Source organism: Sus scrofa, chromosome 9 (genome assembly GCF_000003025.6).
Source record: "Sus scrofa isolate TJ Tabasco breed Duroc chromosome 9, Sscrofa11.1, whole genome shotgun sequence".
Taxonomy (NCBI): Eukaryota; Metazoa; Chordata; class Mammalia; order Artiodactyla; family Suidae; genus Sus; species Sus scrofa.
The window spans coordinates 52,138,079-52,165,843 of NC_010451.4; the positions used below are offsets into that span (position 1 = coordinate 52,138,079).

The 27,765-nt window shown below is 40.6% G+C and overlaps 1 protein-coding gene across 16 annotated transcripts in view; it reads left to right on the forward strand.

Annotated features, from left to right (window-relative positions):
• The window catches only part of CCDC15 (coiled-coil domain containing 15), a 71,382-nt gene continuing 51,836 nt past the window's right edge, over positions 8,220-27,765 (forward strand). For 2 of the 16 annotated variants that reach the window (XM_021063083.1, XM_021063084.1), the window contains exons 1-6: positions 8,231-8,713; positions 9,033-9,221; positions 13,020-13,169; positions 13,717-13,905; positions 24,660-24,773; positions 27,495-27,617. In XM_021063083.1, the coding sequence (XP_020918742.1) occupies positions 9,054-9,221; positions 13,020-13,169; positions 13,717-13,905; positions 24,660-24,773; positions 27,495-27,617 (744 nt within the window). In that variant the 5' untranslated portion in view covers positions 8,231-8,713; positions 9,033-9,053. Of the gene's footprint in view, positions 9,222-13,019; positions 13,170-13,697; positions 13,906-24,659; positions 24,774-27,494; positions 27,618-27,765 lie in introns of those variants that run through there. The other 14 variants (XM_021063077.1, XM_021063080.1, XM_021063072.1 and 11 more) reach the window with 13 other exon arrangements.

Consider the following 27,765-nt stretch of genomic DNA (forward strand, 5'->3'; position numbering starts at 1 on the left):
AAGAAAAAAGAAAGGTGATCCTAGCAAAACCAGATAGTATATTGGAAAAGGAAGGAAGGTTGCATATCAAGCAAATTACTATCATGGGCAGCTAGAGCTTAATCCTGTGGGAAATAATAAAGAATAAGTCTCAGAGTTCTCCCACACAAGGTGCAAGGGAGCTGGGATGTTTCTCCACCAACTGCCATCAGATGTGACTAAGATCTGCTTCTGAGGGGGAAGGAAAAGCTAATTCCCCAGATTTCTGGATGACCCTCATGTTCAAAGTCATCCAAGACTTCGATCCTCTAACTTGTGTGTGTGTGTGTGTGTGTGTGTGTTAGCTACTGCTACTGTCAGGCACTTTACATCTATTTGTTCATTTAATTCTCCCTATACTTCCTTTTCAGTAGATATTGTCACCCCATTTTACAAACAAGAAACACTAAAATTTCAAGAAGTTAGCAACTTGCTGAAGTCATATAATTATTAACTGGCAGACCTTGGACTAGAAACCCAAGCTGGTGAATAAAGCTCAGGCTTCTGACCATCTCTCTGAGTCATCAGTGGGAGGAAGTCCATCTCCTATTCTAACATTTTATCCCAGCACCTACCCTCTGACTAAGCTCCAGGACGTAAGGGAACCTTTCTGCCCCCTCCGGTGCCCTCCCTCATTGCTGAAGTTATTTTTGATTCTTTGGTCCATAAACCTGTAGGTGAATGGTGCCAGAGTTGTCCCTACCATAAGTTCCGTTTGCCAGAATGGAGGGGGAGGGAGGATTCCGGAGCCCAACAGCAGTCAGAGAATTTGTAGAGCTGCAGCCCATTGCCCAGGAAACGAGGAATTTGTGTGAGGCTTTGTGTTGAGAGGAGGCGGGGCCTTGCTGCTCCAGCAACCACCCAACAAGAGACAGATTAGCTAGAGCTCTTGGGAACAAAACAGGCTTTCTGTGGGCCTGGACAGTGAGGAATGGCCTTCCCCGATGACATTTCTTCTTTCCTTTGTCTTCTGAAAGTTCTCCTAGGTAGCCCAATTCTGGCTGGCTTCTGAGAAACATTAATAGGAACGGAGATGGGGTCAAAAGTCTCCCCGTGCCCTTTCCGGGGCCTTCGTCCAGAATGTGGTTTTGGTGTCTGGGGATTTCTGTAAATGCGAGTTGCTTGCAAGAAAAGTGTTCTGCAGAGATGGGGTGTTTCAAAGAGGTGTGGGGTTAACTGGGAGAAATATGTGATCCTGGGGTGGCATGGGGTCTCAGGTATATTTCCGTAAGGCATGGAGAAGGCGCTCCCAGTTTCAAACTGCAAACATCAAAGTGTTTTATGCTGAGAGTAAATATTTGATTTTTGAATAGAATTCCCGCCCCCTCAGAAACCGGGAGGAACTCAGGCTTGTTTGGAGTGGCTGAACGTGTCCTATTCAGCAACTCTCCAGAGGAACAAAGAGGAAAAATTAATTGGCATTTAAGTGTGGAGAGATCCAGCTTTTGCTGACCTATTTAAGATGCAGAGAGGACATTCTAGAAAACATCTCTGGTGTTCTGTCCTTGTAAAGCTTCAGTGCTCATAGAAAAACAGGTTGAAAAATCATGGGGGAGTCACAAATTACCCCCAACTCGTGAAAGGCTTCATTGTTTCCCTTCTAGATCCTCAGATGCTGTCCTCCCACCAACCACATCCGGAAAGGATTCAATCTCATCCTCTCTCTCCCACCCTCCTTCCAAAGAGGGAGGCACAGAAATGGAAATCAGCTGGCCAGCATCTAATATTTACCTACTGCGTGAAGAATGCTCCCTGTTCCAGACTTTAGTAAGAGGAATGGGATGTGGGAAAAGGGGGAAGGTGGCACATTCAAATCTCAGTCTTTGCCTAGGTGCTTAAATATAATTGGAAAGCTGCATCTAAATCTATAAGTAATATGATTGATAATATATTTGCACTGTCTCTTACAAACTGTCTTATAGAATGTTGTTTTAATTAATCTTCTAACAATTCCATGTGGTAAGAATTTTTTTTCCAAGGAGGAGCTTGAAGCTGAGAGAGGTTAAGTAACCTGTACAAAGTCACACAGTTTTTAAGTCAGTGTAGTGCAGATTCAGCCTGTGCTTCTTGGTCTAGTGTTCACATACTACATTCCTGAGGGAATTCCCTGGTGGTCTAGTGGTTAGGACTTGGTGCATTCACCACTGTGGCCTGGGGTTAATCTCTGACCTGGGAATTGAGATCCCACATCAAGCTGCTGCATGCTGCCACTGCCAGACAAATGAACAAAAATCATTCCTGAAATAGGTTGTTTTCAGTCAGGAAGCCCAAAAGTAAAAAGTGGGTAGAAAAAAGGAAGGCTCTGAGATAAGATATGAGACAAGGAAGGATAAGGTGGGCAACAGGAAATTAAGACAAATAAAACTTAATCAGCAAGAGAATGATTGTGTCCCCAGTGGTATGTCTGGGGACACTAAGAAGATGAATTTGTGATATATGGGACTCAACATAGGAAAAGACAAGTTTTCTTAAAAGAAAACCCTAAGAGTTCCTGATGTGGTGCAATGGGATCGGCTGTGTCTTGGGAACGCTGGGTTGAAGGTTTGATCCCTGGCCCAGCACAGTAGGTTAAGGATTCGGCTTTGCCACAGCTGTGGCTTAGGTGGCAATTGTGCCTCGAATCTGATCCCTGGCCTGGGAATGCCATATGCTGAGGATTGGCCAAAAAAAAGATGGCGGAGTGAAAATAAAGATATTAAAGAGGGTCAAATACAAAAAAAAAAAAAAAAAAAAAAGAAGAAGAAGAAGAAGAAGAAGAAGAAGAAGAAGATGACACTAACTGGAGTTCCACTGTGGCACAGTGGGTTAAGAATCCAACTGCAGCAGCTTGGGTGACTGTGAAGGCTGGGGTTTGATCCCTGGCCTGGTGCAGTGGTTTAAAGGATCTAGCATTGCTGCAGCTGCAGCTCAGATTTAATCTCTGGCCCTGGAGCTTCCATATGCCATGGGTGCAGGCGTTAAAAAAAAAAAAAAAATCCTAAGCTAGTGGGAAAGTGGCCTTGAAGACTGGCCAAAATGTTTGCCCCTTGTTGTAGCACTTTTAGGGTCCAGCTTTGCCTCCTTTACAGATACTTACCAGAGTTAGCCCTCTAGGATTCTAGTTTGCTGCCCATCAAGGTAAGAAATGTGATTCATCAAGATTTTTCAGTTGTAAGTGACAGAAGTTCAACTTGAACTGTTTCAGGCCCAAAAGGAGGAATCTCTTGCATCAGGTAACAAAATTTCAGAGAGAGCTGGAATAATTGGAAATGAGCTACTTAAAAGCCATAATGGTTAGCACTCATTTCTCTTGCTTATGTCTTGGTATCAGCTTCATTCTCACAAAGCTTCTTACACAGTTTGAAGGGGTTCCAATGTAACTTCTGCGCTGGCAAGTACAGTAGCTGTTAGTGACACATGGCCAGTAGGACTGAGGGAATGAATTATAAATTTCATGGAATTAAAATTTATAATTTTATAAACTTACAGTTAACTTAAAATAGCCACATGTAGCTAGTGATCAACGTATTGGGCATACAGCTTGTCATTCAGAGGAGAATTTTTTTTTTTTTTTTGTCTGCACCTATAGCAAGCAGAAGTTTCTGGGCCAGGAATTGAACTTCAGCCATAGCAGTGACCTGAGTGACAGCAGTGACAATGCCAGATCCTTAACTGTTAGGCCACCTGGGAACTCCTAAGGAGAAGAATTTTTGTTTGTTTGTTTGTTTTTAGGGCCACATCTGTGGCATATGGAAGTGCCCACATTAGGGGTTGAATTGGAGCTGTAGCTGCTGGTCTACACCACAGCCACAGCAAAGTCAGATCCAAACCACATCTGTGACCTATACCATAGCTCACAACAACCTGGATCTTTAATCCACTGAGCAAGGCTAGGGATTGAAGCCATGTCCTCACGGAGACTAGTCAGGTTTGTTACCACTGAGCCACGATGGGAACTCCCCAGGTAGGAGAATTTTGATGAAGCTAGTTAAATAAAATCTTGGTGGAGGACTGTGGTTGGCCTGGCACAGGTCACATATTTAGTTCTGGACCAATCATGATCACCAGTAAGATAGAAAGCTATCCCAGTCTGGGCCATGTGCCAACTACTTGCAGACAAATCAGCCTTCTAAAGGTAGAAGGTAGGACTTCTGTGTTGTTTCTAAAAAGAAAAAAAAAAAAAGCAAAGCTTTATTGAAAATCTATTATATATTAATTATGCATTTCACATTACCCTAATTTTCACAAAAAATTTGTGAAAGGTCAATTGTTCCCTCATATTGTGAAAATGAAGAAACAAAGATGCAGATTATATGACTTGACCAGTTTGCTTCCAAAGTCTCTGTTCTCTACACTATGCTGTTTCTAGAGATTTGGGATGTAGGAAATGTGACTACAAACAGTGGATAATTAGAACAATCACAGTAGAACACATAAAATGAATGACTTGGTTTTCTGGCGATGGGTACCTTGAGTGCCAGCTATTTATTCTATAAAATGTTTTGAAATTGCTTTTGGATCCTGAAACATATCTCTAATGATTGCAATTTTTTAATCTTGGGAGTACACTTTATGAAAAAGTCAAAATATAGTGAACAATACAGGAAACAAGTTATTGATAGGTAAGATCATTTTGGCCCAAACTAGCTTTGTGTTAAGTTGGGGTCTGTTATCTTAATGAAGCTTCTTTGGCTTCAAAGAACAGATATCCATGGAAATAACCATCAGAGGAGAGGCATGTCCTCTAGAATGCATCTAGAATTGCAAGGCTCAAATGCTAAGGCAGCTCTTGGAACCAATTTTTGTAGGGAGCTCTGAATCTTGCTGCTTATCTGCTCCATTCTCCTACCTTTACTAATTGCCTCCCTCTACTTTGCTTATCTCAGGGTTCTCTATATGAACAATATAAAACCTAATGCAAATTGGCATTAATGATAAAGAACTTTATTTGTTGACATATTTAGAAAGTCTAGAGGGGGGGGTAACCTTGAGGGTTATCTTAATCCAGAGGCTCCAAAGTGTCAACAGGAAATAGAAGGAATTTAAATTGTGGTTAGATCATCTCCAGGACATGTTGCTGGTCTATTTGATGCAAAGGGAAATAGCGATAAGGATAATCTATGGAATTTTACACCAGGAGTGATATGGCCTGAGAGCTTTTAGTGCCTTGGTCTCTGAGGCCTAACAATACTGGAGGGGGGGGCTGTAGTTGTGTTCTTCAAGAAGCAGACTCTGAGATGGAGTTTCAAGTTCAGGACGTTTATCAGAGAGTGTGCCAGAAAGTGACATCTGTGAAGGGAGGAGGAGGATGCAGGAGGAGGCAGAGGGAGAAGCTGAGCTGTGATGCAGATGGGGTGGCCTTAGCCAAGCCCACAGGGAGCTCTGAAGTTGAAATGATGGCTCATTAGGGTTGCTCCAAGTTAGGCTGAAACAACTGGACCTTTACATCCCTAGACCCACCAGTCCCAGGAGGTCACTGCTCCTCAAAGGGAGGGAAAGACTGCTCTCTGAAGCTGAGGCTGACCCTGAAGGAGCTGACAGCTGAAGGGACCACAACACTCTTGAAAGCTGGACCAACAAGTCTTTCCTTGAAGTGTACCTCTGTGTCTATCCTAGATGAGTATCTGGTAAAGTGGAAGACAATGAGACTCCGTGTTAATTTTTTTTTCATCCGCAAAGAGAAAGGATAAAAGACTTCTGCACCCATGATGAAATGAAAGTTTTTTTTTTCTTTTTTCAAAGATCAGTGCAGAAGAAGCTATTGAGATGACTGGGCTTAACCTGAGCCATCTGCCATGGATGCCACTTACAGTGAAATGCTGCTGCAGAAATTTGGTTTGTACAGGCAAGCAGAAGGACCCTCACCAATTATTCCAGCTAGAAAAGTTATTTTCAGAGTGAATCAGGAGGAGGAGAAACAAAAGAAACCTTTAGGAAACAGCCCAGAACATTGGGCAGCCCTGGGAAATCCTGCTCAAACTGGAGGAAGAAGTGAAAGTGGGTACCACTCAGCTGCCTGAGGTTAAATTCCCAACATCCAGATACCATGAGAGTGGGGATAGGCAGGTTTCCAATTTCCAGAGAGGTTCTCCTTAGGATAGGCCCTGAGGACTAACAGGTGACCAAGTTTTCTAATTTGCTACAGCTGTGAGTCAAAAGGATGGTGAAACCAAATAGCACATTTCTTTTTTTTCTTTTTCCAGCTATACCTGCGGCATATGGAAGTTCAAAGGCTAAGGGTGGAGTCAGAGCTGCAGCTGTTGTCTTAACCATGGAGTGAGGCCAACGTTCAAACCCACATCCTCATAGGGACAACATCTGGTCCTTAACCTGCTGAGCCACAATGGGAACTCCCAAACAGCACATCTCTGAGTTGTGTGGAGTGGACTGCTGCCAAGGACCCAGTGACAGGGCCTTGTGCAGCAATGGCCGGGGATCCCCCAGCCACACACATTATCAAGTTCTAATGAAGAGTGTTCTGGATCAGGGCCTCAAGACTCTGGTGCCAGCAACACCCAGTCTTTTAAGTTTCTGAAGAAGACATTTCTAAGCAAACAGCTCTCTTGGGGAGAAACTAATTCTGGGCATATGGAAGACACACCTTGTGAAAACTTTAGAAAGTGGGAGCAGAGCCCAAGATGGGATCTTTCTGGACATAAGAGAGTGTAGATTCATATGAAACCACTGGATGGCTGCTAGTGGGGCACAGACCTTGAGGTAGAGGGTTAGAGACAGCAAGGGGCTACCTAATAACATTTCTTCTGTGTGTGTGTGTGTGTGTGTGTGTTTACAGAGGTGTACAAATCAACCTTCCTCTGGCCTTCTCCAGTGGTGGCTGTTTTCTGTTCTTTGTGTGGAGGTGGTATGGCTTTCCTTCTCGTTACTTGATTGCTCAGTGCTGTTTGTAAACAATGCTTCCTGTTTTTTTTCTCAGCTCTGCTCCTTGGTTTGCATCTGATGTTGCTAGACTATATCACTCCCTGATTTCCAGGTTATACTCATCTACCAAGCTCCAGGTCTTTTCCTGAAATTCCTTGAAGATGGATGCTCCTGGCTCTTGCAACACTCTTCTGTTCATGTATCTTGGTGATTTCAAGCCATTTGGCCATTTCTATGACCTCTTCTTCAGTAATCTTGTTCTTCTACCTCAGCACTCCCTCTCTTGGTTATACCATAGATTTTGACAGTACCAATATGTTTTGAGGGGCCATGCCCACGGTATGCAGAAGTTCCCAGGCCAGCGATTGAACCTGTGCCACAGCAGTGGCAGTGTCCATCCTTAACAGCTAGGCTCCGAGGGAACTCCAACACTACTAATATCTACAATAACTTTATACTCTTACTTTCAAGCATCTCAATCTTGGATGACCACCTCTTATTTTTTCAATGCATTCCTTCTAGTATTCTGCTCTAGCAAAACTTAGGTCTCCATTGGAACCTAGAATCTCTTGATTTTACCACCTCTACAAGGTCCCTTCCTTCCACTTGTCATCCTTTCCTACATTACCTATCTTAAATCCTATGGTCAGTTATTTAACTACTCCCTTGCCCCCTTTTTTTTTTCTTTTTTCTTCTGGCCACCCAGAGGCATATAGAGTTCCTGGGCCAGTTGCAAGTTGCGCATCATCATCAGCCACTTTTATTTACTTATTCATGTGTCTATTTGGTTATTTCTCATTATATTGTCAATTCCATGAACAAGGGATATGTCTGTTTTGTTCACTGCTATATATATTCAGTGCCTAGCAAAGTACTGGTATATAAAATGCTCTCAATTATATGTTAATTGAACGAACAAACTGGTGTTTCACAAGAAAAATGAAGTGTCCCTGGATTATAGCAAAGCTTGGAGCAGAAAGGGAGACCACTCTCAAGGCTGCGATATTTACATGTAAGAGTATATATGAAACAGCACTGCTAACGTAACGAAGTGAACAAAGGATCAGTATGATTTACTGTAGGCGTATTTCCTCCGTCAAGGAAGCCCTGCCAGGCCTGCCTTCTTCCATCCTTCTCCCATGCGTCCCTCAACTGGACCCCTGTCCTTCCCACTTAATCAGCTCTCCAGCCCAACGTATTCCTTTTTCTGAAAGATGTGGGTTAATCCCAGGGTAGATAATGCAACAGCTCAGCTGACTGAGCTAGACTCCACCCGCACCCCCACGCTTCACAAGTCCCGCCCCCTCAGGGTTACAGAGAGCGGAAGTGACGACCCTTCGGAACCCGAAACCCCGCCCTACGCCTTCCCTGTACCAGGGAGGTGACGCAAGCCGGAGGAGGCGGATACAAACCAACCGAGGGGCGCGGCGGGATAAGGCGGTGCTCCCAAAAGTGGTGGTTTGTTGGCGGCAGTTACTTTAGTGTCCGTGGTAGTTTGAGTCTGTGGTGAGCAGCGAGTTAATACTAGGCCGGGACTGCTTCGACAAGAATAGGACCCCGAGGCCTAAGAAACAGGCCAAAATTTTCCTTGGCCCGGGGTTCCGAAAGGCGGCCCTCCCAAAATTGGCGGTTTGTTGGCGGCGGTTACTTTAGTGTCCGTGGTAGTTTGAGTCTGTGGCGAGCAGCGAGTTGATACTAGGCCAGGGCTGCCTCGGCAGGATTAGGACCCCGAGGCCTAAGAAACAGGCCAAACTTTTCCCTGGCCCGGGGTTCCCCGGCGTTCAGCGCTTCCCCCCATAACCGGATACCGATTGTTTGGACTCTGCCTTCAACCCAGGTTCCCACTCCGCACCCTCCCAGCTCTCTTGCCCTCCGGCTGCTACGCTCTTTCCTCCCTGTCCCACGTCGGTGTGTCACCACTGGCACAGTTTTCGTTCCTTCAGATTCTTACTTCTTTCCACTCGTCCCTATTCCTTTACGAGGGCAAGCTTTTTTCCTTCCTTCTCCAGAATCCTTATTCTTGGCTCTCTGTTAGGCTACTTACTGCCTCCTCCAAGGCTTCTCTCCTATTAAGGAGCCTGTGGCATATGTGTTAAGGGGCTGAGCTTCTAAGGAAGTCGTTTGAAGATGTTAAGCTTTTCTTCTCTCCTAACCAGGAATCTTAGGTGCCAGGAAGTATGGCCCCCCTCAAGAAGCCTCGAAATTCCACAAAGTTGCCCCTGGCTTTAAACCCCCTGAAGAGCAAGGACGTGTTGACAGTGCTGGCTGAGAGGAACCAGGCTGTAGTACCAGTTGGGGCATGGGTGGAACCTGCCCCACCAGGTAGCACAGAAGTCCCAGCACATGTGAGTGTCAGTTTGATGCAAATACGGTGGGGTTCCTCCTCCATCTTTCTTTTTATTAACCTTCTCTAGTCCCTGGTGCACAGATAAGATGAACAGTCTGGAGGTGCTGTTTCTATTCTGTTATAGATAGGCTCTTGCATTAGAATTATAGAACAAATATGAATTTGCTAAAAACTTGCTCTAGCTTTAGTCTACATAATTGAGTGTTTATTACATTTATATACATACATATAGATATTTCAGTTTACCTCATAAACTCTTGATGCTTGCTCTGCACACGATGTGCACATGACGTGCACACGACGTAGGCACTGTCTGTCTTCTAGACACTCTATAGTGAGTGTAGTAGGGATGACGACCATAGTCGATGTAACATTGATTGCCTAAAGTTTATAAGGTTTGTAATGGAGATTCATTAAGGTTCAAGTGCAGTAAGAGATTAAGAGAGAGATTAATTCCGAGTGGGATCCTGAGAAAGTTTAACTGTAAATTCTGTGAGGACAGGGACCTTTATTTTTTATTGTTTCTCATATTGGTATAGCAAGTCCTCAGGAAATATTTGTTGAATGAATGAGTGAGGAAATATTGTTTGTGTATTTAAAGAGTGGAGATGCTATATAAGTACTGATGGTAGGGAAGAGCATTTCAGATGAAGGGAAACTTTTGCAAATTTAAGTGCTAAGATCATAGCACTTAATCAGAAAAGAAAGATACAACTTTGGGTTGATATGACCCAGAAAAGTTTAGTAAAGAATTATTTGCTTAATCAAAATAGAAATAGAAAGGGAATGATTGTCCATTTAAGGAGAATGGAGAGGATAGGGAGTAAGCAAGGTATAGCCAGAATTTTAGGGGTAGATTAGATTGATTGGAGTGGCAGGCTTAGTAGGGGGATGAAGGTTGATAGGATTATGGAAAATAGGAGTGATAGGAAACCACAGGAAATTTTGGAGAAGGGATTGACTTCATTCACTGTTTAATATTTACAGATGAATTTCATAATCAGATTTTTTTTTTTGCTTTTTAGGGCCTCACCCATGACATATGGAGATTCCCAGGATAAGGGTCAAATTGGAGATGTAGCTGCTGGCCTACAGCACAACCACAGCAACTCAGAATCTGAGCCACCTCTGCGACCTAGCCACAGCTCATGGCAATACCAGATCCTTAATCCACTGAGCAAGGCCAGGGATCGAACCTGCGTCCTCATGGATGATGGTCAGATTCATTAACCCACTGAGCCACAACAGGAACTCCCATAATCAGAATTTTTGATTAGATTAATTGCTTTCAAGTTCTTAAAGGTGAGACTCTTGGGGGACATATTAGGATGTAACTGTAACAAATCAGGTGTGAAATATAGCATCAAGACTTTAGTGGTAAGGAATGTGGAGGGAAAGCCTTGGAAAAGAGTGGTTGAAGTGGAAATGAGGGGATGAATATAAGAAACATCCCAGAAGAAACAGTAAGACTTGGTACAGAGGTATTTTGGTATTTAAGTTATTGATACCTCTTATTAACTGCTCAAATTATGACATCTGTATAATGTCAGTAGCATCAAAATGCCTAAAAACTATCAAGATTATCTGTGTTAAAAGTAATTGTCTCATGTTCCCACACATTAATTCAAAAGTTTAAAGTCTTGTAGCATATATAACTATGTAACATGTCTCCTTTCCCTCCTCTAAAAAATTCTGATCAATACCAATCAAAGACAGTTTGATCAAGCATCATATATGCTAATTAACATATATAGCCTGGGAATCCTACCCTTGTTAATAGATGCTGCTCTTGTCAGCTCAGAACAGATGTGGATTTCTAAAGCTCGGTTACCCTAAGATCATGTTTGTTCCAAAGGGAAGTGCCTAATCACTTTTGTCCCTAAGTTTCAAGGAGCTATCAGGATTCCTAAAAATGCCATAGTTTCAGATTGCCCCTACTTAAATCAGCATCCAAAGACACTGCATAGCATATATGGCTATTGTATTATTTCATAATTTGTCTGTTGTGTAACAAACTACACTAGAACTTAATGGCATAGAGCAAACAATACTGTGTGTCAGGCATTTAAGCAGAGCACAGTGGGGATGGCTTTGTCTGCTCCACAGTGTCTGAGCCCTCAGATGGGGTGACTCAAAAAACTGATAATAATCTGAGACAACTTGACTGGATTCTGTTTGGATTTCTTGGTTCTTATTTATCTGGCATCTCCTGGGTTGTAATTTGCAAGATGGCTTTCTCATTCATATAACTGTCATGTGGGCTAGGATGATTAGAATGACTGGGGCCTGGCTAGACATCTTTCTCTTTCCATGTGGTCTCTCTACTTGGCCAGCATGGGCTTCTCTGCATAATGGTCTCAGGGTAGAATTCTTATATGGTGGCTGGCTTTCCCTAGAGTGAGCATTCTAAAAGCCCTAAGTGGAAGTTGCTCTGTGATCTGGCTTGGGAAATCATGGAGCCAACACTTGTGCCTCAGTCTGTTGGATATACAGTCAGACTACGTTCAGTATGGGAGATGACCTCACAAGAGCATAAATACTGAGAGGCTTGATTTATTGTGGGGAGAAGGGGAGATCATCTTTGGAGACTAATGGAATCTAAGTATCAGTTCCATCACTTGTAAATTATCCAAATGTGTTCTCTGATTGTTCTGAGAAACACTTGATTCTCTGTTGCCCCACGGATAGTCTATAGGGTGCAAAAAGTTTAGTTGTGCAATTGAAACAATACAGTCATACTTCATTATCTAGGGGGGTGGGGATTGCTTGTCTTGTAATAGATCTTTAATAATTTTTAATTTCTGTTATGATGACTATCATTGGTATTCAAAGTACATAGAAGAGGTGAACAATGATCAAGGACTCAAATGTGATAAAATGTTCCAGGTTGTTTAGAATGTTTTGGAATTAAGCATTTTGTAAGTATTACCTTTGTATTCAAGACTCTGTGTTATATACCATAGGGGAAAGAAAGAATAATAAAATACATTTCCTGAGCTCAAAGAATTTATGATCTGGTGGGGGAGTTAAGAAGTATAGTACTGAGAGTTCCTGTCGTGGCGCAGCAGAAAGGGATCTGACTAGGGACCATGAGGTTGCAGGTTCGATCCCTGGGCTAGCTCAGTGGGTTGAAGATCTGGTGTAGGCTGTGGTGTGGGTTGCGGATGTGACTCAGATCTGATGTTGCTGTGGCTGTGGTGTAGGCCAGCAGCTGCATCTCCGATTGGACTCCTAGCCAGGGAACTTCCATATGCCATGGGTACGGCCCTAAAAAGAAAAAAAAAAAAAGTATTGTACTCAACCGTTAATAAAAATGTGAGGCACTAGATGGATATTACATGGTCTTGAAGACTGAGTGGGCGTTTTCTAGATGGAGATGACAGAAAGGGCATGCTAGGTTAAAAATGAAGCATAATTCTCATTTTATAATAGGACATTTTGTAAGTGGTGAACAGTCTTGTGTATCTAAACTATTTTACTCATTTTGAAAATGTTACATAAAATAGGTTTGAATTGGTTCATTAAGAATTAATGAAGATACCTTTAGTTCTGAGTTCATTGAAAAATTAAGGTTTGATTTGAGTGCTCACAGATTGCAGTTTTAGTTTGTGATTTGGTTTAAGTTCCTTGTACTACTAGTAAGGTCTAGATGATCAGCTTTGAAATCCTGTATTTCTTTACTGGGAGCTTTATATTATAGAACTGAATTTTATTTTCATGATTGTATCCTGACTTTTGTGTTTACAACAGCATCCTCATGGGCAAAACTACTACTTTTTATCTCTTGTCTTTAAAGACTTCAGCATATATGATTGAAGAAGAACTGAAGGAACAACTAAGAAAAAAACAAGAAGCTCTAAAGCATTTTCAGAGACAAGTCAAACGCAGAGTAAATCAACAAATTAGGCTGAGGAAAAAGCAACAACTTCAGAGGTCTTATGAAGCAGTAAGTTCAAAATTGAGCATGAATAAAGACTGAATAGAAAGTGTTTTTATTATGAGATATACTATTAGGCAGTAACAGAATCACTTTCTTTTGATTTCAGGCTTTGTATAATCTCATTTGCTAGTGAGGGCAGTGGATTTGTATATAGAGAAACATTTGTTTCTGTTTCCATTGTTGTTCTGACTCCCTCTTTAATTTTCACCGGATAATTATAAACAATGTCAGAGTTTGGGATTGGGGTGTGAATACTAGCTTTGCTGTCTCTTGGTTATGTGACCTTGGTCTAATTCCTTAAATTCTTTGCACTATAGTTTATCTATGAAATAGGGGTATGATACTTGTCTCACAGTGTTGTGAGAATTAGATAAAGCAAATTATTAGCACATAGTTGGTGCCTGGTAAATGTTTCTTTGCCAGCTAAAGCTTTCCCCTCCCTCTGCCCAACCCCAGTTTTAAATCTTTGGGGCTGCTTATAGGCATTATTTGATTGCACTGGACTGGAGTAGAATCTTACTAGAGGAATCTCAGTCTTTCTTCCTCTGTGTAGGCAGAAAAAGAAGGTTCCATAGCCATGCACTCTTCAGCTCCAGCACAGTTAACTCCTAAAAGAACAAGCATTTTTCTAAACACCTTGAATGCTGCTATTGGAAGTGCCAGGTTACCTCCTTCCCAGATGCTTGAGGATGGAATAGAAGATAGAGAGAATCAGAACGAACTATTCCAACAAGCCCAGGCTGTAAGTACATATTCACTTAATTTTATGTCTGTTTGTTTTTTTGTTTTGTTTTGTTTTTTAGATAAATGACATACCTAGGCTATGATGTAGAGATTAGGAGGTGTTAAATTCAACTTCACTTTTTATCACCTCTTTTTTTTTTTAACCTTTTTAAAGTGGGAAATAGTGGGAGGATATTTATTTATATATATATATTTTAAATATATATTTATTGGTAAGACACTTTAGAATCATCTAAAGAAAAATGCTCAAGTGTTATAATTAAACACTTATTAGAGGAGTTCTTGTCATGGGTGAGCAGAAACGAATCTGGCTAGTATCCATGGGGATGCAGGTTTCAGTGGGTTAAGGATCCGGTGTTGCCGTGAGATGTGGTGTAGGTCACAGATGTGGCTCCGATCCTGAGTTGCTGTGGCTGTGGTGTAGGCCGGCAGCTGCAACTCCAATTTGACCCCTAGCCTGGGAACCTTCATATGCTGTGGTTGCGGTCCTAAAAAGACCAAAAAAAAAAAACAACAACAAAAAACCCATGACTTATTAGAAAGTGCTTTAGGTCAAAGAATGTAGTTATATTCCTTTTATGCTGAAATTGTGTTATAGGTTGCTCTCAGTTTGTAGCATATGGACAAAAGTGATTCCTAATCTTTTACAAAAAGGTTCAGTGCATATATGGAGCTTTCATTCATTATTTTTGTTTCATTTTTCTTTTTTCTGTCCTTCAATCTGATTATCATAATACGTAGATCTATAAGTCAAGTAATAATGTAGTAAACTCTAATATATTCATAATTTTTGAATGTAACTTTTTAGTTATTTACTTTATATACATGATTTTAAAAAATTAACCACAATAGGAGTTCCCATCATGGCTCAGTGGTTAACGAACCTGACTAGCAATCATGAGGACGTGGGTTTCATCCTTGGCCTCGCTCAGTGGGTTAAAGATCTGTCATTGCTGTGAGCTGTGGTGTAGGTCTCAGATGAGGCTCGGATCCCATGTTGCTGTGGCTATGGTGAAGGCTGGTGGCTACAGTTCCGATTCAACCCCTGGCCTGGGAACCTCCATATGCTTCGGGTGCAGCCCTAAAAAGACAAAAAAAAAAAAAAAAAAAAAAAAATTAACCACCGTAAGTAGATTCATCCGACTCAAATCACTTAATGCCATTTGATCAACTCCTCCCTTAGTGAACTTAAGCTTTTGTTTGGATGTTCATATTCCTCAGCCCTACTGTGGGAATAATCCTTCATCTTATCATTTTAAAATGTATTCCTGGAGTTCCTGTCGTGGCTCAGAGGTTAGCGAATCCGACTAGGAACCATGAGGTTGCGGGTTCGATCCCTGGCCTCGCTCAGTGGGTTAAGGATCCGGCGTTGCCGTGAGCTGTGGTGTTGGTTGCAGACACGGCTTGGATCTGGAGTTGCTGTGGCTCTGGTGTAGGCCGGCGACTACAGCTCCCATTAGACCCCTAGCCTGGGAACCTCCATATGCCGAAGGAGCGGCCCAAGAAATGGCAAAAAAACAAAAAATAAATAAATAAAATAAAATAAAATAAAATGTATTCCTAGGGATAGTAAGAGCAGAACAAAAATATGGAAAATGATGATTATGTGAAAATAAAAATTGTGTAATTGCTAACATGCTTGGTTATAAGTAGGAAGTGGATCTGATAGTGCTGTTGGTATAAATAGGGAAAGCTTTATAAGTACATGATATGTTGAGATAGGTTTTTTTTTTTTTTTTTTTTTTTGCTTTTTAGGGCCACACCCGCGTCATGTAGAGTTTCCCAGGCCAGGGGTCCAATTGGAGCTATAGCTGCCAGCCTACACCACAGCCACGGCAATGCCAGATCTGAGCCAAGTCTGCAAACTACACCACAGCTCAAGACAATGCTGGATCCCCAACCCACTGAGCAAGGCCAGGGATTGAACCCTCAACCTCATGGTCCCTAGTTGGATTCGTTTCCACTGAGCCACGACAGGAACTCCTTGAAATAGTTTTTAAGAAGATTTTTATTTTATCCCAGGCTATGACTTTTCCCTGTCATTGTTTGGTTTGTAGTAATCATTTTTGTAATTTTTGTTTTCTTTTTTATTTATTTACATTTTTGGCTTTTTGCCATTTCTAGGGCCGCTCCCTCAGCATATGGAGGTTCCCAGGCTAGGGGTCTAACTGGAGCTGTAGCCACTGGCCTATGCCAGAGCCACAGCAATGCCAGATCTGAGCCGTGTCTGCGACCTACACCATAGCTCACAGCAACACTGGATTCTTAACCCACTGAGCAAGGCCAGGGATCGAACCCACAACCTCATGGTTCCAAGTCGGATTTGTTAACCACTGCGCCACGATGGGAACTCCTTTTTTTTTTTTTTTTCTTATTAAGATTATGAACAACTTACTCGGCAAATATTTATTGAGCCAGACACTGTATAAAGTACAAAGGACAGAACATTGGCTAAGACAGATGCAGTCCTTGCTTTCATGGTGCTTAAAGCTATAAATCTCATTGTAGTGAGGAGTTTACTTCATCTGTATTATACATAAATAGTGCACATCAGTCCACAGATATTCGAGCATACTGTTTGTTAAACCTTGAGGGATACCAATGATATGTGAACTAGGACCCTTCATGGGATTATAGATAGGTTTTTGTAGAGACATAATGCTAACACACCAGCAATCTATTAGATAATTTAATGATATTTGCTGTATTTGGTGGTAAATTTGTGCTATGGGAGTTCAAAAAATTTTAAATTCCAAGAAAATGGTTGGGGAAGAATTCCTGGAAGAGATAGAATTGAGCCGTATATTTTGAATTGGAAAACTAAATAGAATTGGTGAATTTAAGAGAATTTTGAGATCAGAGGAAAAAGTCTAGGATACAAAGGGAGTTTACTACATTTGCTAATAAGTGCTAATAAGTGATGGAGCCTTTCAAATTGATAGTTTATAGAGAAAAATAACAGAAAATAAGGTTAGATAGGAGAAAATCAGGTTATAAAAAGTCTAATTAAATGGTATCAAAATTGAAAAAGTTTTTATACCCTTTTTATTTCCTAAAAAGAATATGAACAACAACAAAAAGAAGATGATGAACAACTGAGGAATGTTAAGTGACTCAGAATACTTTAAGCCTGTAAACCTTTGTCCAAACCATAACAAATAGATGCTTTTAGTCTCACCATTTCCACTGCAGTTTCTATCCAGTAGATGTCACTAAGAACCAGACAATGAGACAATGTTCAAGCACTAACCACTTTGTTTTGTCTTGAACTGGTTGAGTAAGTGGTGAACATAATTCACTTTCTAAATATTAGCGGACTTTTCTATTTTCTTGTATTTTGGGGTGATGTAAACATAGAGTCTTACAGTTGGAAGGGTTTTAAAAGTTCATTTGACATATTGAAATATTTAAGAATGTAATGATTTGACATCTGGGGTATACTTCAAAATAATATAAGGGTGAGATAAAGTAGGGGGTTATAGATAAAGCAAAATTGGCTAGAAGTTGATAATGTTAAAGTTGGTTGATGTTTAAGTAGGGGTCCAAGTTAGTATTCTGTCTACTTCCGTATGTTTGAAGTTTCCAATATATTTGGATTTATTTACATTTTTAATTAAATGTTAGAAAAGAAAAAAATGTAGTCCAATTTTTCTCTAAGGAACTCTTTTTATAATGCCATAAGTATATGTGTATATATATATATATGGCCATCTAGTATCTGCTAGAACACTGTCACTGTTGAGCAACTCACCACTGTTTAGTTTATTTCATTTTTAGAGGGCTTGAAATTATTAGAAGTATTTTTTCTTTCTTTTTTTTTTTTTTTGCTTTTCAGAGCTGCACCTAAGGCATATGGAGGTTTCCAGGCTAGGGGTAGAATCAGAGCTACAGCTGCTGGCCCACACCACAGCCCCAGCAACACAGGATCCTTAACCCACTGAATGAGGCCAGGGATCGAACCTGAAACCTCATGGTTACTAGTTGGATTCATTTCTGCTGTGACACAACGGGAACTCCCTAGAAGTATTTTTTTAATACATTGAGTCAAATCTTCCTCCTATGGTTTTTACCTGTTGGGCCTAGTTTTGCACTCACAAGTAATGGAGAATAAAATACCGTGGCCATCTGTAGAACACTTCAAGTATTTGGTTATAGCCACCATTTTCTTCTCTGTGGATTTTTACATTCCTGTTACCTTCAGCCATTTTTCATAGCATGATTTCCAGATTTCAATTTTGGTTATTTTCTTCTGAGTGCTATTTAGTTTTTCAGTGCTCTTTTCTTTTTCCTTCTTTCCTTCCTTCCTTTTCTGCCACTCCTGTGGCATATGGAAGTTCCCAGGCTAGGGGTCTAATCGGAGCTGCCACAGCCACAGCAGTGCAGGATCCAAGCTGAGTCTGCAACCTGTACCACAGCTCATGGCAATGTTGGATCCTTAACCCACTGAGCAGGGCCAGTGATCAAACCCATGTCCTCATGTATACTAGCTGGATTCGTTACTGCTGAGCCACAACAGGAACTCCCTCAAGGCCCTTTTTAATATGACCCACAAAACTTGAACACAATACTGTGCTGCAAATGTGATTTTGCTAGGACCTCTCTTATTCTGCACCCCCACCTTATCCTCCACTTATAATACTTGATATTACTTAGTTGTTCTAAGATTAGGTAAAATTGGACATCTGAATTTAGAAACTAGAATCATAGAACTGGAAGAAATTTCAAGTTTTCCCATAAGAATAGCAACTCCCCTGCTTTTTGCTAGGATTGATATTTATCTCTAGGGATTGAGTTTCTTTCCCTTTATAACTTCATTTTTGTGGGGAATTGAAGAACTACTGGTCTTTGTTTCATTCTCACCATATAACTACTTTTTATTTATCTATATATAGACTGTTAGATTCACCACCATTTCTTTTTTAGTATGGTATATCTGAGTTTTTTTTTTGTCTTTTTAGGGCCGCACCCACGGCATATGGAGGTTCCCAGGCTAGGGGTCTAATCGGAGCTGTAGCTGCTGGCCTATGCCAGAACCACAGCAACTCGGGATCCTGAGCCTCATCCGCGACCTACACCACAGCTCAGGGGAACCCCAGACCCTTAACCCACTGAGCAAGGCCAGGGACTGAACCCTCAACCTCATGGTTCCTAGTCGGATTTGTTTCCGCTGCGCCACAACTGGAATGCCTATCTGAGCTTTTTGTTTTTCACTAAATCTTTTATTATCTTGTTTTTGTTTACTCTATATATAATGCATGTTTTGTAGCTTTTTACAAATATGGAAATAACAGTTTTGGTAGTTAAGTAAAGGTTTAGGTAATGTGAAATAACCTGTTTTCTGTGATCTATCATTGAAAAAAACTAGTGTTTCAGTTAGACTCTTTTGGCTGCAAGAATTTAGGCTAACCTATGGAAGGGGAAAGTTTAAGAATGTGCATGGGATAATAAAGGCTTAATCAGAAATTCACACAAATCCAAACTCCCTTAAGGAGTCTGCAGCCGAGAGTTTTTCTGGATCTGAAGTAGCTCCGTTGGTCCCAACAACATAGAATGTTTGATCTTTATGCTAGTATTTCATTATTAACTTGATTGACTCTGTTGTTCTCACAAGGTGACCAACCTTCCCTGTTTGCCTGAGATTGAGGGGTTTCCCAGGACATCAGACTTTCAGTGCTAAACCTGGGACAGTTCTAAGCAAACTGGAAGAGTTGGTCACACTACCTCTTCACATGTGCTTCTCTCTTCTTATTTTTTCTGCTAATAACTTGTATTTTAATCATCTTAGCTCCAAAACTGGCATACTCCAGGCTCCTTTAGCCTCTTGTCTTCAGCTGAGGATCTTTTAGGTCCAGTTCCTATCTCCTGCTTTTTCTCTGAACACTTCCCACTTCATTATGTAAGATAAGGAATCTTTATTGGAGCATCTTGCCTTTTTCGTTAGGTCTAGGTTACTGGTCAGCCTCTAGCTTGGTATGCCTGTTTATGGTAAAGCTAATGCAGTTGATGCACCGAATTGTGGTTATGGGCTTTACTAAGAGGCTCATGTGAGTTGAAGTTTTAAATGTATAGTATTTTTGTGGCAGTAGAAAAGTCTAACACACTTAAAAATCAATATGTTATTTTTGCAAATAAACTATGTTGTACTTGGATAGAATTCAGCTTTGGGTAGATTTTTATGGCATTAACATACATTTAAAATTGGTGTGGGCAAGTTCTCTTGTGGTGCAGTGGGTTAAAGGTTTGGCATTTCCTGCAGCTGTTGTGCATGTCATAACTGTGGTGCAGATTCGATTCCTGGCCCAGGAACTTCCACATTCCTTGGGTGTGGCCAAAAAAATAATAAAATTGGTTTTGGGCCTCCATTGCAATAGCTAGGTGAAATTCTATAAATGTTAGATCTCATTCTTTTCCCATGACCTACATGTAATTACTATAGTTACATTTCTATAGTTACATATAAATTCCATCTTATCTGAATAAATTAAAAATAATTGAAGAAAATATGAGCAATGAATAAGAAACAGTGTCATAGTAGATATCTTGTCTTTTTTTTTCCCCTGCCTTTTTTGTGTCACACCATGGCATATGGAGGTTCCCAGGCTAGGGGTCGAGTTGGAGCTGTAGCTGCTGGCCTACAACACAGCCACATTGAACGTGGGATCCAAGCCACATCTGCGACCTGTACCACAGCTCACGGCAGCACCGGATCCTTAAGCCACTCAGCAAGGCCAGGGATCGAACCTGTGTCCTCATGGATACTGATCAGATTTGTTTCCACTGAGCCATGATGGGAACTTCTAGATACCTATATTCGTTGAGTTTTATTGTACATATTTTCTTCAAGTTTTAAAGTTTAATAAATGATCATTGTTTGCTTTAGATTTTAAGATTTGTTTCAAAATTTGTTTACATAGTACATTTTAATTTTATTGGTCAGAACTACCTTTGCTTATTGATAGTTATATTTGCTAGGTTTTCTATGTAATTATGAATAATTTATTTCCTTCAGGGAGTTTTTAAGTCTTGGTTAGAGATTAGGTGTCAGTCTTTGTTAATAACAGCAGCTACAAAAAGAAAGAAAATTGTGTCTAAGCTTCTAGTATAGAAAAGACTTTTGGTCAAATTTTATGTTTTAAGGAGTCACACGCACAACACACACACATATATATTTACTTACATATGTAAATATATATATTCACACATACAAATGCATATGTATACACACACACATACACTCACAGATATATGTAGTGATCACCACTTCTTACAATAGGAGAAATATATTTACATACCAGTTCATTTTATGTAATTTGACTTGTAGCATCCACATATCTTCTTCTGTGTTTTTGTTTAATGCTTATTAACATTAACTTTGGTGTTTGTATTAGTTTCCTGTGGCTGCTATAACAAATTACCCCAAACTTAGTGGCTTAAAATGTCAGAAACTTTTTCTCTTACGGTTGCTGAGCCCAGAAGTCCAAAAGCAGTTTCACTGAGCCAAAATCTAGGTATCCGCAGGAATACGCTCCTTCCACAGATTCTAGGGAAAATTCGTTCCTTAACTTTTCCAGCTTTTGGTGTCTGTTGGCATTCCTTTGCTTGTGGCCACATCATATCAATCAATCTCTGCTTCCATCTTCACATGTCAAATCTTCTTTTATTATTATTATTATTCTTTCTGCCATTTCTTGGGCCGCTCCCGCGGCATATGGAGGTTCCCAGGCTAGGGTTTGAATTGGAGCTGTAGCCACCAGCCTACGCCAGAGCCACAGCAACGCGGGATCCGAGCCGCGTCTGCAACCTACACCACAGCTCACGGCAATGCTGTATCCTTAACCCACTGAGCAAGGCCAGGGATCAAACCCACAACCTCATGGTTCCTAGTTGGATTCGTTAACTACTGAGCCACGATGGGAACTCCCTCACATGTCAAATCTTCTGTATGTCAAATCTTCCTTTACCTCTCTTATAAAAAAATACCTATGGATGGGATTTAGTACCCATCTGGATAATCTGGGATTATTTCCTTGTCTCAGTATCCTTAATTTATGCATCCTTATGAAAGTAACATTTACAGGTTTCAGGGATTGAGGCTTGATATTTTTTGGGGGGAGGGGGGCATTAAGCCTGGGCATGTGGAAGTTCCCAGGCCAGGGATTGAACCCATGCTGTGGCAGCAACCTGAAGCACTGCAGTGACAATGCCAGATCCTTAATCCACTGTGCCACAAGAGAACTCCAAGGCCTGATATCTTTGGGGGGGGGGCCAATATTCAGTCTACTACAGTTCTCATAGTAGGTCATTGAAAGGCCTTTGGGTTGATTTGATGAAGGGTTATGGTAATGACAGAATCATGTTGAATATGATGTGTAGTCCAACTGGTGGACCAGTTGAAATATCGTGCTTAAGGGACTAAAATCAATCTATGACTCTGCTAGAGGTTTGGACTTGATGGGAAATGAAGATTATGTACTCTTATTTTAAATCTGTTACAGCAGATATTTTGAATCCTTGGTCACATTGTGCAGGGCAGTAATGTTTCCCATACTTGGCAATGAGTAAAAGCAGGTATGTTCATAGTTCTGTATTTTTTCCTAACCTTAACTGCAGACATACTGTCTTTTTGCATTGTGATTAAATCTATTTTGACCTCTTTATCCACTCTGCTCTAATCAACTTTAGAAGTCCTCCTCTTAGTAGAGTAAGTAATGTTTCAAGTTGATTTCTCTGGCTAGAGGTATAGAGCTTCTAGAAGCAAGGATGAAACAGGTGATATGCTGTAAGAAACCAGGCTGGTAGCAGGAGAGAGTTTTTTTCCCCCCATTTTAGGGCTGCACCCTTGGCATATGGAAGTTCCCAAGGTAGGAGTTAAATTGGAGCTGCAGCTGCTAGCCTACACCACAGACACAGCAACACCAGATCTGAGCCGTGTCTGTAACATACACCACAACTCATGACAGTGCTGGATCCTTAACCCACTGAACAAGGCCAGGGATCCTCATGGATACTAGTCGGATTCTTAACTTGCTGAGCCACAACAGGAACTAAGAGAGAGTGTTTTTATCTCTAGCTCCCTATTAGTAAAAATCTTAAAGTATTTGTTATTTATATCTGTAAATCATAGTAATTATTTCCCTTCAAGAGAGAATTCATATCAGTAAACTGGATATCAGTAAACTCATATCAGTAAATTCATATCAGTAAACTGGATGCGTTAGAAACAGTCTGGCTTTGACATAATTTCACTTAGTAGTATAGGGATATGCTTTTGTATATTTTCCTTAAAGGAACATTTTGTAAATATTTGTGAAATATAAAATAGGCTGTGCTTCCCTGAAAAAGAAATCAAAATAGGTGCTTTCTTGGGAGTTCCCGTCGTGGCTCAGGGGTGAACGAATCCGACTAGGAACCATGAGGTTGCAGATTCGATCCCTGGCCTCGCTCAGTGGGTTAAGGATCCGGTGTTGCTGTGAGCTGTGGTGCAGGTCGCAGACGCGGCTCAGATCTGGAGTGGCTGTGGCTGTGGTGTAGGCTGGCAGCTACAGCTCCGATTAGACCCCTAGCCTGGGAACCTCCATATGCCACCGGTGCAGCCCTAGAAAAGACAAAAAAAAAAGACAATAGATGCTTACTGAATTTGCTAGGTAGAGATAAGGAATGAATGGAAAGTTAACATACTTAATATTTAGTATCAATTGTTACTTAGAGTACTTAGAATACTTATGTGGATGTTATTTTTTTAGTTAAAAATTTCTTTTTAATTTAAATTTTTGTCTTTTTAGGGCCGCACCCTCAGCATACGGAACTTCCCAAACTGGGGATCAAATCAGAGTTTTAGCCGCTGGCCTGTGCCACAGCCACAGCAACGCCAGATCCAAGCCACATCTGCGACCTACACCACAGCTCACAGCAATGCCAGATCCTTAACCCACTGAGCAGGGCCAGGGATCGAACTCACATCCTCATGGATACTTGTTGGGTTCATTACCACTGAGCCAAGATAGGAACTCCCTTAGAACACTTAGGGTATTGGTTCTCTTGAGATGTTAGAATTTGTATTTTAAACTAACTTTTGGAAGTCTTCCTGGAATAAGAGAGATTTGAGAGAAGACTGAATAACTATAGTCTTCAAATATTTTGGGTAAAGAGGAGATTCATGTAAGTATGAAAAAAAGAATTTTAGGACTGCTAGGAATAGAATCTTCATACAGGGAGTTTATAAAAGTGATTAGGCATGCAAGGACCAGTTGAAGAAATAACTCTTTATTAAGAAGATTGATAGGGGAGTTCCCTGGTGGTCTAGTGGTTAGGACTTGGTGCTTTCACTGCTGCAACCCCAGTTCATTCCCTGGTCTGGGAACTGAGATCTCACATCAAGCTGCTGCATGTTGTGGCAAAAAAAGAAAGAAAAGATGGATAGAAGGTAAGGATTTTGTTTAATATTTTCCAAATTTAGACTTTTAAGTTCTAATATTTTTGTTTATATCCTTAATATAAAGCGTACATTATTAAAAATAATTTGAGTAGCAGCACTTAAATGAAGTTATGAAATGCAGTCTCTTAGAATAATGAAAATAATGTTGTAAAAACACTTATCAGCAGGTCGAAAAGTCTCCTTTGTAAATAATCCTCTTGTTTTAGGTCTGGCATTTTTTAATAATAGGGGCCTATTTTCCTCTTGGAACACTTAGTGAATTTGGTATTAAGACTTCAGCCTGTTTTTGTTTTCCTTTTTTCCCTTTTCCTTGGCAGCTTAGTCAAACCATGAAACAAGCACGTCACCGACTGGCGTCTTTTAAAACTGTGAATGAAAAGAATGCACCAGTGTTTCCAGATGATAGAAAGAAAAGCCTTGCCAACCAAGAGGTAAATTGAATTCTAATGAATTATTTCTAAGAATATAGATTAAAATAGAAAGATTTATTTACATCTCAATATTATTTAGAACTAAAAAATAATTGGAAATAACCTTAATTATCCAATAGCAGAGAGTGGTTTAAAGTTATGATATATTCACGTATAGTTATTATCAAAAATGTCATGCTTTTGGAGTTCCCATTGTGGCTTACTGGGTTCAGAACCTAACTAGTATCCATTAGGATGCAGGCTCAATCCCTGGCCTCACTCAGTAGGTTAAGTCCGTCATTGCTGCAAGCTGTAGTGTAGATTGAAGATGTGGCTTGGATACTGTTGTGGCTGTGGTGTAGGCCTCAGCTGTAGGTCTGATTTGACCCCTAGCCTGAGAACTTCCATATGCCACAGGAGCAGCCCTAAAAAAAGAAAAAAAAAAAAAAAAAAAAAAAAGGGTATTTAAGGCTCTGCTTGCAAATGACATTGTTTTAGTGCGTCTTTATTTCCATGTTCACAAATTTGGATGCTAAGCTCATGTATTTTCCTTTGGCATTAGTTTCAAGTTTTGATAGGCAGTATCTGGTCAAATGGACCATTAATTAGTCTTTTTTCACTCTTTTTTTGGGTACCATCATCAAGTTTGTCTCTTGTTTAATTCTTTCTCAATTTTGCTTCCTTTTTGCTTTTTTTTTTTTTTTTTTTGGTCTTTTTTTTGCTATTTCTTGGGCTGCTCCCGCGGCATATGGTGGTTCCCAGGCTAGCTGTCAAATTGGAGCTGCAGCCACCAGCCTTTGCCAGAGCCACAGCAATGCGGGATCCGAGCCTCGTCTGCAACCTACACCACAGCTCACGGCAACGCCAGATCATTAACCCACTGAGCAAGGGCAGGGATCGAACCCGAAACCTCGTGGTTTCTAGTCGGATTCATTAACCACTGCGCCACGACGGGAACTCCTGCTTTTCTTTTTTCTTTTTTTCTTTTTTTTTTTTTTTGAGGGCTGTACTTGCGGTATATGGAGGTTCCCAGGCTAGGAGTCTTAACTGGAGCTACAGCTGCTGGCCTACACCACAGCCACAGCAAAGCCACATCCAAGCTGCATCTGTGACCTACACCACAGCTACAGCAACACCAGATTCAGTTTTGCTTCCTAATTGGTGGGGTTTTTTTGTTTGTTTGTTTTTTTACAATTTCCTAGATTATGTATATGTGTATACTTTATTTTTGTTTTTTTTCCTTAAGTATATCAGTACAACTATCAAAAACATTTTTCTCATATGTTTGCAGTTGGTAGAATACTAAACTATAGTGTCTTTCTCTTCAATGGTAATTAAGAAGTTTATAGTTAAATATAAAAACCAAGTGGGCATGGGTGTGTCCACATATGGCATTCCATCTTAGATATATTAAGTATGGTTAGCTTTTTCTAGAATTGCCTTGTTGTTACCCAAGATAGAGTTTTTGGAGTTCCCGTCATGGCGCAGTGGTTAACGAATCCAACTAGGAACCATGAAGTTGCGGGTTCAGTCCCTGCCCTTGCTCAGTGGGTTAACGATCTGGCGTTGCCGTGAGCTGTGGTGTAGATGGCAGATGTGGCTCGGATCCCCCGTTGCTGTGGCTCTGGCGTAGGCCAGCAGCTACAGCTCCGATTGGATCCCTAGCCTGGGAACCTCCATATGCCGCGGGAGCGGCCCAAAGAAATAGCAAAAAGACAACAACAACAACAAAAAAAAAATTGAGTTTTTTTGTGCCTAAATTCTGGACTTGGTTTCTTGACAATTTTCATACTTCCACCACAGATTTGACAGTACTATAGTGTGGGCCGTTAGACTGACTTCCTAGTACTGTTGGAAGGAGGTGATTAGACACATTGTAATTAAGCCAGGAGAAAGGGGAAGGGGTTTATCATATCCTAGAGACTCATATTTTGTATTTTGTGGAACATATTTGAACCTTTCAACTGATGTTATTCTAGAAAAAAATACTGTTCTAGGTCTGAGATAATTATCCAGTAGAAGGGAGGAGGATTAAATCTGAGATAACGTCCCTATATAAACCAGTTTTATACGTCAGAGGTGCCATCTAAGTGTAATTTGTTATGATGATGGTGATGAATTCAGGTTAGCTGCTTGCTTCCTAAGAATGCATATATATTTTTTCAGGTTAAACAAACAAATCTATTCCATATAATTGAGATTGATGTAAGAAATTAGTGAAATTTTGTTTTATCACTCATGTAAAGTATGTAGTCTTTTCCTCAAATCTGAACAGTTTTCTACCCACCCAGTTGTGTGAAGGAGAAATCCACCAGTCAGAAGGGAGAACAATCTGAACCCAGTTTAACTCTGGTTTCATTTTCTTGTTAGACTTACTGACATTAGACTCTGTCTGGCTGTTATTGTTGCAGGTTTTGGAGATACACATAGAAGATAGATTTACTCGCCCATTGACAGATCACCAAGATAAAATTATAAGCCTTTTGATACTGTTACTGGCTAGGATAGGGGCAAATTGTCATCTGTAAAGTTAATATGTTCTCCTTCCAGCTTCTTTCAGTCCATATGTTTGATATGTAAGCGATGTGTTTGTATACTTGAAACAGAACTCACTATGCTATGTTAGACCACCGCAACCTGCTTAGATTACTCGAGATCTCTCACAAAAACTCAACTTAGTATCATGAGCATTTTGCTTTCTCTAGATCATTGTTATTTGTATTAATTTTCCCTTTTTTTCAGAAAGCAATTTGTAGGAAACCAGCATTTGCCAAAATAAATATAGGGGTAAGAAGAGAATTGCCCTTTGAGGTCCAGCAAGGTCTTTCAACTCCTGTACCTTACCAGAAATTTATGGAAGATCAGGTGGGGAAATATAAAGAATAGAGGTGGAAACTCCCCTGTTATAACCACAACTAATTAAAGATGGGCTTAAGTATTAAGATTATAATAATTGTTTTTTCTAACAGTTATACTGAGATATAATTCACATACCACACAATTCACCCATTTA